We start from the raw sequence: 15,873 nt of genomic DNA on the forward strand, positions 1-15,873 counted from the left end.
AATAAGTCATAAATGCACCATCCTCCAAGCAATATCTAAACGCCTTCCATTGACTTCTATTGTAGCAGGTTTATGGATCTCCCCTTATTAACAGGTAACCTATACATAGCATTACACACAATTACATCATATCCAAAAAATCCAACGAATATTAATCCAAAGCCTTTAGCCGATTGCCTAAGTTAATATCCTCCGCGCTAACTTCTCTCCACAAGGGGTGTTTGCCCTCCTTAAGCAGTCGCCTCGCAACAACTCGAGCAGACGACACATCGCTGTCGGCAGGCAATAGGCTCCCGGTCGGGCCCGCTTCCGTAAGATTGGAATATCTCCTACGCCTAATATATACGGAATAACTCAGTTCACATCTAGAATCCGCGATTTACATGGAAATATACAGAAAAGACCATTCGCACCAGTGATGCAAAGCGCTACTGCGCCTAATACATTTCGACTTGCTTTGTGGTATGGATGACTTCCTGTTTGCGCACACTACCAAATGTGGCCTCCGCGAAAAGAAATAACACCATGGTGAAAATTGCTGTGCTGTGATATTGCTTGGATGGAAAGTGTTTTCTAGATCAACGAACGTCTTTGGGCGGATGCACGTTATGCTTATTTATTACTGAAGGTGCGAAAAGTCCATATGCAACCACCTTAACGGCGTAGGAATATGTTGTGGTTTATTGACGTCAAAAAGTTAGCGTAACCTTGGTGTGATTATGCTTAGAGTATGGCATGGAAATTACTGTTATCATCTAACATCTGTCCCGATAATGTGGAATAGGTGAATATTGTGATTTTTCATTCTTTCCGGATTATATACTGCTGGAATATATTGTGCTGACTTCATGATGAATTTCGAAATTCCCGTTGGATTGACAGACTTACTGCAGGAATTTACTGTGGCCGTTCTGCGAGAAAAGCCATCCCCCGCAGACCTTGTGCAGTTTGCCGCAGATTACTTCAATAAATTGAATGACTGCAAAAATGTAGACAAAATAAATGAGAAGCGGGGAGTTCGGTTTGTTCAGTCACCAGTGCCAAACCAGTCTGATGAGCACATGCAAACCGATGAAGAGGACGAAGACGATGAACCCATGGGTAGGTCATTTTACACATGGGGCTCTTTTAAGGTTGATTAAGACATGGAGTCGATGTTCATATTTTATTTTAAGTTATTAGGACAAACTACATCGCATGTTATGCATTTTTGTAGCCCAGTGAATAAAAATAGCGCTGAGCCCTTGTCGTTTCCATGTGATCGTATGCGCAGTGACAGTTCGTGTTCAGTACCATGTTTACGAACTGAAGGGGCCCTGTATGGGCTAGAAGATATGTTGATTTGTCAATTTACTGGTTTTGCCTCTGTGTTTAATTCCTTGGTAAAACCTTTTTCAAGTAAAATTCATTTCAAGCTAGTCTGGATAATAGTTCATGATGTAACTTGTAATTTTTCAATTGCATTATTGAGATCTATAATCCAAGGTTCTTTATTCATGCAAAGTGTACTTTCATATTGATAGCTGGAAATCAAAAGTTTAATAAGAAAGGGACCGTTCATAATTTTGGCGGGGTGGGTGGGGGGGGCTCAGCAATTTTGTACACATGTACTAGGGGATCAGCAATTTTGTACATAAAAATAGTTTAAAATTACGGTATGCTTAGAAATTATGGGAAGGGAGGGGGGGTCATTGATTTTGTACATGACATGCAGGAGGGACACTTATTTTGTACATAAACTTTAGGGGGGTCATTCACATTGAACATGCTTCTCCATAAAAATGAGGGTCTGCATATTATTGGGTATTGATTAGTGATATGCTTGCATTGTAGTAAATGAAGCTACTGTGGCCAAACTGATCCGTTGGTTTGATCAAATGTATTCTGAATTTATTGCAATGAATATCAAAATTCTGTGACCATTACTACTACTGTGTCATCATCATCAATAAACTTAGTGTTCAATATCCCCATTTTGTTAATGTAGGCAGAAATCAAACACATTTGAAATTCTACACGGCGGTGGGGTAGCCTAGTGGTTAAAGCGTTGGCTCGTCACGCCGAAGACCCGGGTTCGAATCCCTACATGGGTACAATGTGGGAAGCCCATTTCTGGTGTCCCCCGCCGTGATGTTGCTGGCATATTGCTAAAAGCGGCGTAAAACCAAACTCAGTCAGTCAGTCAGTCAGTCTACACTTCCATTGTATAAATACTGTTTAAATATATAATATTGTATTCTTAATGGTAGACCTTTTCTTTACATGTGATTGTAGTATCACGTTCATGTGTTGAAACATCAGATTATGAATATGGTTGTGCCAAATTATGCAGTTGGCTTCTCATTAAACATTTTTTTTATATATAATAATTTTTTTAGATAATGGTTATAATAAACTGATATTGATTATAATTTTCAAAAGTATGCCACTGCCATTAGGAGGAAATAAATAATTTACTTTCGTTATGTCAGGTTTTTAAATTAAAGCAGGGTACTTAGGCCCATGAGATCTGCTTCTGTAGTAGTTGAACATAAGGGACAATCGATCTGCAACTTTCAGCAGTAGGACTATGGCTAAGACCACTTGACTTTCATGCTTATTTTGATGGATATATTTATATGCACATAACAGTTATTAACATGAAATCTTAACACCAGAATCATGCTTCCGTGTCTACCATTTGTTGCAGTTCATAATTCACAGAGTACCTCCTCATTTGCTGTCATTTACTTATGTCATGGCTATATTCTGGGGTGTAAGCAGTATCCCAAATTTAACTCCCCTTGGTCCAGTCTTTTAGGATAAAGTTAAATCATACATGTTTTTCTGCTTTGAACACTGCTCCTAATTCTAATGTGCATCTGTTCACACGCTACTCCATGGTGTCACACGTTGCACATGTTCCCGACAAGAATACTTGTCTAAGTTGCACTAAGCAAGATACAGCGATTTGTTGCAGTATTCATAACTGTAGAGATTAAATGTGTGTGATGCCTGTTTTCAATCAGTACATACAGATCTGAAATGACATACACCTAAGCTGAAACTAAGGGCTGTCGTAGATACTGTCGTCATACTGTTGTTTCTGTTTTATCATGCATGTTTGCTTGCAAACAGCTCAATATGCATTTTATGGTGCTTATTTTGCATATCTGGAGCTGTTACACTACATTCATTCACTGTATAATATAGATATATATTTTTGACTATACAATAATCTATGGACGCCATAATTCATTAGTCATGACAAGGGCTCCTTGACTTTGGTCACAAATTAGACATGTTAGAGGTGCATATTAATCAGGACGTAATAATCTGTAATAATATGCTTCAGAGTTGCCATGCCTGATTAATATGCACCTCTAATTTGTCCATTTATAAGCACTCAAGGCATTTATTATGGTGAATACAGTGTGTTGATTTTTAACCTCCGAGTCATGTATAAAAGCAAAAAATCTGAGGTGAGGTGACATGTTGTTGTTCTGTTTCCTACTGGACCACTAGTAAATATTTTGAGTTGCACCTGCCAAGTATATTTAACCTTCCATTCCATCACGTTCATGTTCATTACAATATTCAGTACCTGATAGGACCATGTCCCAATATTTCAGATGTCTGATCCATTAGTTCCATGTGAAGTACAACTCATAACCCATCAGTGTTCATGGCGTTGGCATCAATCTGAATAGATTTTTACATTCTGAATAATAACCAAGCTACAATCTCTACTTGTCTGGTATCTGTGTCTGCTTAAACTGTCAGTCCATAAACATTAAAATAGTTGAAAATTAGGCTTGAACATGGAAAGAATGCTGCAAATTATAGAGTCACAACCTTAAAATGTGTTGAAAATAATAGTGAACAATCAGAATTCTACATTTGGTTCACACACTGAACTGAACACACAGTCATGACCATAGGGAGTAGGGAGTGTGATTAGATATGTTCTTCTGATGGTAACTGTATCTGTGCTTGATCCTTGTAACAATGTCTTAATCGTTTTTTCAGAACCGCCTCCCATGTCCCGGTTCCAGAGGAGGAAATCAGGTTAGTAGTTTCAGAGAGGCACACTACGTGACCTCAGTAACCAGCGCTGCACTAAGGGTTCACCCAGAAAGTTTGGCTGTTTTTACATAGACTCTATTAGACAGTTTTTGGATCCCAAAACCAGTGCTCCAATTAATTATTTAGCATTTATTCAGTAATTGACATCTATTCACAAGGTAGTATTAAAATCTTTCTCAAAACCTTTTTCTTTCTTTTTTTTGTATAGTATACCTACTAGTATAAACAAGATAAACCATGGATCAATTCTATTTATGTTATCAAATACATTCTGCTTAAGGTGAATACTGTTTTGGGTGTTTTTTTATTTGCATCTAATCATGTTTAGTTTAGTTTAGTTCATTGATGTAGAGTTTATGTAAGTGATGATTGCATTTGATGAGAAAGATGTTATATGGAGTCCAGTTTCAGTACTTTGTTCTTCTCCAATCAATGAAAATGATTTGGGTGGGCCAACATATAGCATATGGTGACATTAATTATAGCAATTTATTTGGTTGATCCTCCTACTAATGTATATTAAGTTTTGTAAAGATGCTAATAGATTCTTTCTTTATTACATTGGTAGACACCTTAGGTTACATATCTACCCACCACTCATCTCCATTCTTCGACTTTGTTTTTTCTCTCAAATAACTAGACTAGGAAGAAAGAAGCTAGACCCTTTAGCTTTTCTATTCTGTTACCATAGTGGGCAATGAGTGGGTTACACATGAGAGAGGCCAAACAAACACATGTTGCACACGTGTGACTAACTCTGGCTTAGGAAGCAAGGTTGACTTTGGCATCATGAAAAGAGTGTGGAAATATCAGAGTTGTGAATTTATCCAGGCAGTTTAACAGTAAACTTCTCCCATCTGAGACAAAACTGCTTGTCCTGATTATTGATCCAGTTGATATTTTTATCAAAAAATTAATTAACTGTAATTTTACCCATGTCAAGTTTTGTTTGGACATAATGAATCAGTTCTTATACCTCCGTGACTTTTCAATCAGCAAGTGTGACCGGAGTTGACTGGTTACAGTAATCATGGTAATGTGCACCATTAGCAGCATGGTACTCTCATCGGTCACTCCAAAACATAGTGAAACAAGACAGTAATGCACTGCTGCCAAATTCAAAGTCTACACTTTTCAAAAACTACATTCAGTACTTTCAGTTATGAGTAATGTATTAAAATATATTGGGACTTCTGAATTTCAAGGTTGTCCCTGAGCAGCTGAATCTGGTTTTTCTAGTCTGACCATCTCATATAACAGGTGGCATTTGAGTCTGCATATCCGCGCATAATCTGCCCTTTTAGTTCCATTAGTACTGGAAAGTGATGGGAATGGAACTTTGACGAACTGATGATAAAATCTGCATAAAAGCCATTATGAAATCATCAATAAGTAATCAAATATGGCCATTACATTAAAACAAAGTATTTGAGCAGTCACTATCTGGATCTAAATGTCAGTGACATTTTGCAGTGTCTCTCACTCTATTCACAATCATTGGTGTTCATTGGTGCATGCTTTGGCGAGTGGTCTATCATTCATAGCTCAGATTTCTATTCAGAGATGTGGTAGAATAAGCTGATCTTGGGTATAAAAAATCACTGATTTGCTCTTATGATCATGATATATAGTCCTCAAACCCTTGTCTGTATATTTTACTAAAAGGAAAATTATTAAAGACTTGAGTTACTTTTGATTAAGTGATAAGACTAATTATATAACTACAGGCTTGGACACCACTGGTCAAAATGAACTAATCAAGAGCTTATTCTGAACTAGTGGCAATGTTAAATCACTAGATTTTGAAAGAAAACATCTGGTCTCTCTGAAGGTTGATCTAACAGAAGAGTGGCAGCAGGCCATGTGTATTCCCGAACTCAAGTTCTGTTTAAAGCAATGTGAAGCCAAACTCACTTAATCACTCATAAGGGCTACACTGAGTTATGATGATCATAGTTTTTGATTTGAATTCTTTTCTTTTTGCAGTGTCAGCAGAAGGTTATGATCCAGAAGCAGATGACGACAACTCAGAAGAAAAAGTAAGATTTGATGAGAAGTTGATAGTCCAGCTGAAAATAGGTCTGTCTCAGCCAGACTCTACCACTACCTACCACTTTGATTATTGATCCTAGGAATAGCAGCTCCATCCTCGTCAGCACGATCCTTGCTCGAATACTTTCTCCCCAGTTGCTGTAATCAGGAAATATTCATCCTTCTGTCAGGACTACAGTCATCAATTTCAACATGTCCTGTCATTCAGGACCAGACAGTTGGTGCAAATTCCTGATGTACAAATTTGAGGGAAATCCATAAAATGGCATAATAATAAATGTTGACGAGATAGATAATTATTTCTAAAGTCGACAGCTTCAATATTGATTGCTTTAAGTGAAATATGATAATATAATTAAGGGCTGAGATTTCCAGTAGTCAGTATCAGAGAAATTACACAGACAGGAGACGTTGGATGGAATGCTATTCAAGAGAATCAAGACATCAGTGATATTTTGAACAGAAATCCTCACATTCAGGGTTTGACAGAAATTTGGATGTCAAACAGTCTGAAATAGTAAATGAACTATTGGTTGTCAGTCTTTCCCTTTACCATGTACATTATGTATTTGACCAGAAACATTCACAAGTTATGTGAAAGGCAATATATATTGTCAACATGTATAGAAATTTGAGTGGTTTGTTGTATGATGTACAACTTCCTATGAATTAATACATAAAGTATTTCTCTTGTAAACATTGTTTTTTTCACACTAACTCTGTACCAAACATTGTTTACTCTATTTGCCTCAACTTATCATTCAACATCCTTGTTCATACATTCACTACATATCTGTTGTCCAATTTCATAAGCTTAACACGTTCCACGCTCAGAAGTCTCCAGCTTCAGATTAGCTTTATGATTGCTGTAAGCTCATGTTAAAGTATGAGTGTCATGATCACCTTGATGGTATAAAAGCTTTAGGCAACAGGGCTCAGAGCCTCAGACTAGTGACTTATGATTAGCTAGTATTGCTTAGGAGAATTTTAATCAGCTGGTATGGTTTAGGTGGTTCAAATACCCAAAATAATACGTGGTATTTTGTCAAATATTTATTTGATATTTTTCTATATCTGTACCGAATTAAATAAATATCCAAAAGATATTTTGGATGACAATCAATGTCAACAATCAATAACTGTTACTATATTTTGTTCAAATAATTCACATTAAAAATAGTGAATGTTTTATTAAATGTTAAATGTTCATGAAGTGGTGAGTGTGGTCTTGGATTCCATCTCTTACCATTTGTTTACTCCAGGCTCATGCAGGTGCCTGTTGTCCACCTCATTTGTCACTTCAGATGAATTATGCGATAGATATGTATATGAGGAAAGCACCTTGATCGATTAGTAATTTGAGAGCTCTAGTTATCGATATGAATATTCAGGCCATTGCCACCACTATTAATTGATAAAATTACCTCGTCGTCTTTGATCATCTTGGCCCATTTGGTGCCCATATATGTTGTTAGTAAAGTTACAGTGTTTGTAGCTTTCACTTAGGTAAACAAACCAGTGCATTTTTCTCAAAAAGATATTAGTGAAATGAAAAGCAAGTGTTCCTGGTCTGACTTATTTCACGTTCTGGTTTAGCAGAAGCTGACTCCAGGACTTGTGGGTGCTGCTAATTTCCAGTACTTTTATCATGCTTAATCATTGGGTTTTGATGTCTCCAGCTGTTACATTGACAGAGGAGGCTAACATTACATTTTACTAGGGGTCCACTATGATGCGAAAATGATACGTATAACGAATAGAGAGTAACGAAGACAAATATTGGCTAACGTATACAATTACAAGTCCGCATTTGATGTGTTATTCTCTATATTCAGTGAAACAATAACAGATTATATTTTTTTGCTTGTTTTCACCGTGCTAACAGCATTAATTTATCATGACAATAACCACTGACCACATTACTGTCAAATAAAATACAATGTTGACATCCGGTCTGGCGTGGATACATTCCATTTGGCTTATCTTGTTTTGGTGATTAACATTCAAATTTACCTAAAAATACTCCTTCATGTACAAAATGTTGTGATCGCGAATAACGAATTGAATTCACGAAGGGATATGGTTTGATTCACCAAATACACAAGTGAATTGTAAAAGCCTTAAATTTAATCAATATTATTACAAATATATTTTAAAAATATGCTGTTATCTTTAAAGTAAAATATTTCAGGAAATAATATAATTATATTATAAAGTTGAAACATGAAGTACAAATGTTTTCAAAAAGAGATCACCTTTTAATAGCTCACTCATTGCATTTTGTGTAATTTGCCTGTATATTCAGATGGCATCCTGTTTGGAGAAAGGTTCTTGGGAACTTGTAATCAATATTACATTGTATAAATATTAATTTGTTTCCTATTTCTATCAAATAAATGTTGAGTGAATTATGTGAATTCTCCTACTAAAAATAGCAATTATGATCTCATAGGGCTGGATACTTATAGTACTATATTGTAGTAATGGTAGCATAAGTTAAGTCAGTAACATTAGCAGATTATAGTGATCCAGAATTTGGCATGTATGTAAAGATATCCTTCTCATAATCTTAATGTGTTGAAATAAAATATTTAGGTTGTAGCCAGATTATAAGTGGAGTAGAAAATGTCTAGGCCCTAAAGTACCCTAAATTTGGGTCATTGCAAATGTGTATCAGACAAAGCTGTACTGATCACCAAATGACAAATGACATATTTCCATCAATATCCTCTACCATCCAGAGGCTTATTGCTACTAGTTCTGAAGTGCTTATTACTGCAAAGACTGATAAGAGAGTGTGTATTGACAGGTGCCTAGTGACCACTTTAATTGTGTCACGCAGAGGTCAGGTAGATAGTCATTGCTTGCAGAAAGTCCTATCTGCCGTGAATGTGACCAAACTAGGGTTACAACGATTAACCAAGCTGTCTATCAATCAACCTGTTTGTTCAATATAGATTTCTGTTTATTGTGGTAACGAATGACGTCCCACTGGAAGCTCCACAACTTGAACTGTTGTGCTTCCTGAAGTAAAGTAGAATATCAAAAGACTCCATTTACTTGATAGCCATGAGTGAACGCTGTTGTATACAGAGTGCATAATTTGCCGACTGTGTCCATGAATTATTGCTGCCATAACATGCTCCTAGCCAGAAGTACACATCATGACATGACATGTTTTGTATAGGATTAGAATATGATGATTATGGATATAGATTAACATAATCATATAGAAAATCCTTACAAAATTATTACACTTAATTCTATATTACATATAAAACATGGTCACAAATTTGAAAAGAGTAGGTGAAACCTGCTAATACTCATAATCTATGTAATGAGGCTTTGTCTCCTTGACAAACTTCACAAATTAGCTTCAGTACTGGTGATTTCATGACTGACTAATTCCCCACCAAGGGTCCGTTCCACACGCTTAGGTGAATTGTAATTTCCATACTTTAACATACATCACGACTGTGATCATGGTGGTAGTGCTATAATCATTTGTAGAATGGGACCTCAGAGAAATGTATAGACAAATATTTGATTCAGCATCAATACTAGATCTGGACACTGACCTAGAGGAAATGATAGACGCTCGCTGAAGCTATTGCATTTTATCCCTGTTTATTAAAACAATAACGGATTTAGTAAACAATTAAAAGAATAACAGATTTACAGAGGTACAGATAAGCTGCGTATCTGTGTAAATTACGCAAATATTTATGCGAAAACTCAATTCCTATTAAGTCTATTGCGTACAAGTACGCTTGAAATTTTGTAAATACTCAATAGATGTGATGTTACATGCGTACACACAAAAGTGTCAAATCTTAGCTTGCGTACCGGTGGATAGATACAATAACTGAGGTATTGAGAGGTTCTATTTCAGGACATGAACTTGGCAACTTGCAGTCTCTCTTATCGTTTCTCATATTACAGATCAAATATATATAACAAACACTAACATTTAAACTTTATTATATTTTAACAATTAATGGAAAATGACAAAATACCCAATTGAGTTTGAGTGAGGTTGGTACAATTTATTTGGTTATTCAAAGGAAAATTAGGATACCCAATTGACATGACCACAAGCGAGTACATAACTCAATGACCCAAAACGTTATCTGTAGCTCTGGATTTAGTAAACAAGTGAAACAATAACAGATTTAGCAAACAATTAAAACAATAACAGATTTAGGAAACAATTAAAACAATAACAGATTTAGGAAACAATTAAAACAATAACAGATTTAGGAAACAATTAAAACAATAACAGATTTAGGAAACAATTAAAACAATAACAGATTTAGGAAACAATTAAAACAATAACAGATTTAGCAAACAAGTGAAACAAGAATGAATAACAGATTTAGCAAACAATCATCGAGTACTTTGATGCTTTTTCTTGTCATGAACATGTCCCGTGTTAGAAATTCAGGGGCCCACATCTTGGGTTAGCCTAAAATCTTGAACTTAATTATGAGAGAAGTTGACCCATTGACCATGTTGACTTGCATGTTTAATTTCAAACACTGATATTTATTCATCATGTTCATTACTGACTTTGACTGAATTCAAGTTGACCAGACCTTTTCTTCATGGACATCTGAATAGGGGTAAACAAATCAAAATATGACTATTCTTCATTGACCATCTTTTCCTTTCTTATTTCAGATTGTTTATCCTAAATCAGATGAACAGAGACAGAGGTTGAGCAAGGCAGTAGAGCATATACTTTTATTCAGATCATTAGAACAAGTAAGTAAAACCAAGGAATATTATTTATTTAACTTATGAAGTCTGAGGTGTGTGTGTTAAGATATTATTGAATACCGTTTTAACAGCTAGCACATTCTCTATGTTAGAGGTATAGTGTTTTTTATATTACTGCTATACTTTTCATGTCATGTTGTGTCAGAAGTTGTTTCTGGTTTTGCCTTCGACATGTATGATCATGTCCTTGGCAATAGCAGGTTTGGATTGTTAGGCCATGATCCCATTAGCATGATTCAAAAGACACCTCTTTTCATGTATGTTTGAAAAATATTCTTATCAAATCTGATAATTCAAGGTGACATACCGTTTGCCTACACCATGGTAGAACACAAATCTTTGACATTTTTATTTTTGCTATTTTAAAACTGAGATGATCTCACTCTTACAAAAGTATACAGATATAAATAGCTAGTGTAAATGGCAGAGTCTTGAGAACCTAGTTTTTGTTGACTTATAGTATTGATCATTTGGTTGCTTAATCAACTAGGCGTCATGGAGCCTGAAGTATTTCTGGTTAATACGTTTTATTACATTCATGTCTCAGGTGCTGTAATCTCACTTTGGGCACTGTACCTTTCTTTATTATCTCAGCTAGTAAATTATTGACGTATTGATAGATTAACCCTATACTAAACTTCCTTTGTGGTGTTCCTACATTTTGGCACCTTACTTCCTGTGATGTTCTCCAATCTCACTATTTTAAACACATGTTTCCCATTTACATGTGAGCTTTTAGCCAGCTGGGGCCTGGTGGGATTGGAGGTACAGACTGGTATTGAGAGGCTGTTTTACCAGGAATCTCACCAACAATAGCAGCAAACTTTGCTGATGTGGCAAAACTCAGCAATCATTCACAATGAACAGATTTCCATTTACTATAACAGCTTTTAGTAATAATCTGAGTGAGCAGAGATTGTTCTTTATGAAGGGGCCCAAAATTGCTTAAAGGTCACATGCAACGTAAAACACAACTTTGCAGATTCTGATACCTTTTCGGTATGGACTTACCGAAACAAAGCGTCAAAAATGCAAATTCAACTTATAAAGTTGAAAAATAACGCGATGAAAAAAAACGCGCGAAATCGGAGTTCAAACCTTTCACTAATTTTCCCCAGACTTTTCTGGGGAATACAGGTTTCGACAGCTGGGCTGCGCTCATAGCACATGCGCAGTGAAATAGGTTCGCGCAACTTGGAAGCGGGCTGTCTGGTGAATTACTCGGTGAAGGCTTTGGTGTGAGCTATTTTCCTAATGTTTTGTTGATATCTCACAGGCGCGAGCTTTTTATATGTTATGACAGTAAAAAAAAACTGTTTATATAATTTCATTTGTCTATTTCACCACACGTTCTTCTTACCGAGTCACTTTCTCAGTTCGATACTTAAAAGCAATGTCATTATTTAGCGTTGACACAATTTCTAACTGTGATATAGATAAGTCGCTGTCACAGACAAAACTCAATGTCTTGTTTTATTGACACCTGTGTGTCTGCCTGCCTGTCTGCTAATGACAATATTCAATACACAACTGCGATCACTGACCACATGCAATTTGAACTTAACACCAATCAGGCTATACACCATAAACAAAATGCATTGATTTATGGCCCGAGTTCGGTCTCTGTCACATTATGTAATTACACAGACAGGCAGGTGTGATACTTGAACACATGACATGTTATGATGTCTGTTGATTGCAAAATGTTATACACAAAAAATGACCATGTATTTACAAAACCCAACATCTCTATATATACACACACACAATGAGCCGTGAAGGCTGCATCTGCTAATGAACCAGCCGTTACACTTGACTGCACACCCACCCGCTCTGACTGGGTTCGGTATCCCGGCTGCTTCGTTTCGAGGGAGGTAAACCCAAGTACAAAATATTGCACTTTTGATTTGCGATTATACGCTTATAATTTTGTTTATTTGTTTTTTCATAATCAGCAATGCATATTATATGTCATGAAGAAGTGATAATTGTGTTTTAATTATGTTTGATTTTTTGGTTGCATGTGACCTTTAATTCTCATTGCCTCTCTCTTTCATCCTCCCCTTCTGCAACCTCACATCATGCAAAGGGACTCATAATAAGTTTATGAGTTTTGCCGGAGCAGGTAACTGTAACAAGTTTTTCCTAAAACTTTCAAACAGCATATAAACTGCATATGATGCATGATCTCGATTGTCTATACAGGTTGTGTTGAGAGGATATAAGGCCTTTTGTGCTTTTTGAGTGCATTTGAGACATCACTACTGGACCTTTATCAATCACTGAGAAAGGGCATTGTAATACTGGGGGGGGAAAAAAAAATCATTTTTATCCAGAATATGAATATTGACAGTATGTCATGCAAATTGTTCCGTTTAAAAGAAAGAAGCAAAATAGAGAAAAGTGATATTGTATTATTTGAGGTTAAACCAAAGGTGAGAAACATTTTACTGGTACATTTTTTTCCTTTGCCTTCATGACAGTGTGATGAGAAAATAATTAGAAAAATATGAAAAACATGGAAATAAGAAAACACAATTATGAATGTTGTATGTATGTATAATGCAACATTTGTTATTTGTGTTTTGTATTTCCTTGTCTTGTCGATTAGAACAGTTGTTTCAGTTATGGCAAGAAAAGGTTTGTTCAGCTTCATCTTTGTGACTGATATTCAAACTGATTGTTCGTGTTTCCGTTCATCAAAACATTGTCCTGAGTAGTCTGCAAGCTGACTGCGGTTGTTTTATCATGACATCTGAATTCAAATTCTGTCAAGCAGCAGAAATGCCTCATTTTTTTGCATCCAAGCAATTTCACATCTATCTGAAAAAACACTCCGTCTTGGTAATGTGGCGTATTGCACTTTCACATTCATTATCAAGAGCTTTGGAAGGTATTAAAAAAGCCATTGGTGAGAAAATCATTACCAGACTGTAGGCTGTAATACTGTTGTACGTGCACAAATCTGCTCTGTCAATATTGCGACATTTGGTGGAGTATCAGATAGCCACCATATGATATTGAGCGCAGTTTGAGTTTATTTGACAATGAAACTTGGTCTTTTCAGTGAGATGGAAAGTGGTGTGAGGTTAGACTAAAGTGTGGCTTGAGTTCATGAATGCACATAGACCTCTTGGGTAATCAGTTGCCAGAGCTTTTCAGATGGATCTGTCATAACCACATATAGGCACAAATTGAATTACCAGCTGGATGTAGGGCATCTCTGGAGAATCACTTCCCATACCATATGGAGCATCAGAATGTTTGAGAGATGCTGAGACAAGTACAATTTGTCCAATGCGATAAACCTTATTTTAACCATGTTCCTGATAATAGTAACCTTTGCAAAACACTTTTAATTCAGATTCAAATTGGAGGCACATTTTGGTTTTTGATTGACTTTTAATAGATTTGGGACAAATGGCCTGATATTGTATGTATTTGTTAAGCTAAGTTCACTGAAGTTACCAAAATATCTTTTCCTAGATTTTTCAGAAAAGTGTGACATGTATAAGGGAAGAGTCGATCCAGTTAGTTTGATTTCAGTTTCTAACCAAGGCAGGACTCTTGAATTAGTGATTAATTATTTTGCTACAAACATTTCATTCATGATCGATTCTTAATAAAAATGATAAATCATCAAATGCTCCTTCTACCCTGTAAGTTTAAACACTAAAAAGCTGTTATGATGAGAATCCTAATTCAGAACCACAAAATTGCATGACTTCTTAGTCTTACTATCCATGCTAAAATCTATTGTGGATTTCAAAGTGGAGGTTACCTGCAAACCTCTTCCTGAAACACTTCTAGCATCCAGTGTTTATAATTTACAGGGCGGTGGGGTAGCCTAGTGGTTAAAGTGTTGGCTCTTCACGCCGAAGACCCGGGTTCGAATCCCTACATGGGTACAATGAGTGAAGCCCATTTCTGGTGTCCCCCGCCGTGATATTGCTGGAATATTGCTAAAAGCTGCGTAAAACCAAACTCAGTCAGTCAGTTATAATTTACATACCTTTAGTTACAAAGCGATTAGACCAGGCAAATGACCAGTATCTCATTTCCACATTGTGTGCATGTTAAATAAGTTTAGCATTAAAGATATATATTTGTTTACCAATGAATGATTATAGAAATTACACAGAGACAGTGTCTCATTCCCACGCTGCTATTATCAGATAATTGAAAAATCGAGAGCAAGACAGGAAATTGTCATCACACCTTTACCGATAGTCCTTCAGCACAATTCATATTATGCGTGAGCGTGGTATGAAATATGATTTCCTTCACTGGGATGAGAAGCAATTATCCTCGGTTCACTGTATGCTAGCTACAGACACTCTTGCAGCATTCGGTCACTGTATTTAGAAGATATGCATGATTTCAAAATTTTGAAGTCTACTGTTTATGTTTCACTTCTTCAATAAAATTGAATAAGATGGTTGTATTGTCCAATCTAATAACATTTAAACATTCATTTATACTGAATCAAAGGATTTCCTGTTGTTTTGATTTGTTTCTTATGAAACAGGCTAGAAAAAAGATAAATGTTGTTTTTAGATAATATACTATTCTCATTAAAATGCTTCCTTCTATCACAGAAGTGTTTGAAAGAGGGTGCTCTTGATCGTTTCGATGGTAATTGAAACTAACCTTAACATATGGCTTATGACAAAGAGCCCTAATTATTTTAATTACTGCAGAGTATGTGCAAGTGTATTTCCTTGTTTTTTTATAGAAAGACTCGTGTGGCAAGTTCATTGCTGTATGGAGTCGCCTTACAGTTCTCTACGTTAATTTGAAAGAAAGTTTGTTGGTTATGATGGTTAATTGGTATGTATTGGTTGTTTGGTACATTACGGTTGAATGGATAAAACATTTTCACTTGCTCTCGGCACAATATGGGGTTGGGGGAAGAAAATACAAACTGTCAAACCAAAGAGAACTTCAATAATATTCTGTCCGATGATCCAAAACAGA

The 15,873-nt window shown here is 36.0% G+C and overlaps 1 protein-coding gene across 2 annotated transcripts in view; it reads left to right on the forward strand.

The window, feature by feature from the left end:
* The first annotated feature begins 287 nt into the window (after window positions 1-287).
* LOC124277868 (cAMP-dependent protein kinase type II regulatory subunit-like) overlaps window positions 288-15,873 on the forward strand; it is a 33,827-nt gene continuing 18,241 nt past the window's right edge. The window contains exons 1-4 of one of the 2 annotated variants that reach the window (XM_046713583.1): window positions 288-1,101; window positions 4,009-4,047; window positions 6,052-6,104; window positions 10,798-10,881. In XM_046713583.1, coding sequence (XP_046569539.1) covers window positions 849-1,101; window positions 4,009-4,047; window positions 6,052-6,104; window positions 10,798-10,881 — 429 coding nt within the window. In that variant the 5' untranslated portion in view covers window positions 288-848. The remainder of the gene's footprint in view (window positions 1,102-4,008; window positions 4,048-6,051; window positions 6,105-10,797; window positions 10,882-15,873) is intronic. The other variant, XM_046713585.1, reaches the window with a different exon arrangement.

This window comes from Haliotis rubra, unplaced genomic scaffold (genome assembly GCF_003918875.1).
Source record: "Haliotis rubra isolate DU_JTF1 unplaced genomic scaffold, ASM391887v1 Scf229, whole genome shotgun sequence".
In the NCBI taxonomy this organism is placed as follows: Eukaryota; Metazoa; Mollusca; class Gastropoda; order Lepetellida; family Haliotidae; genus Haliotis; species Haliotis rubra.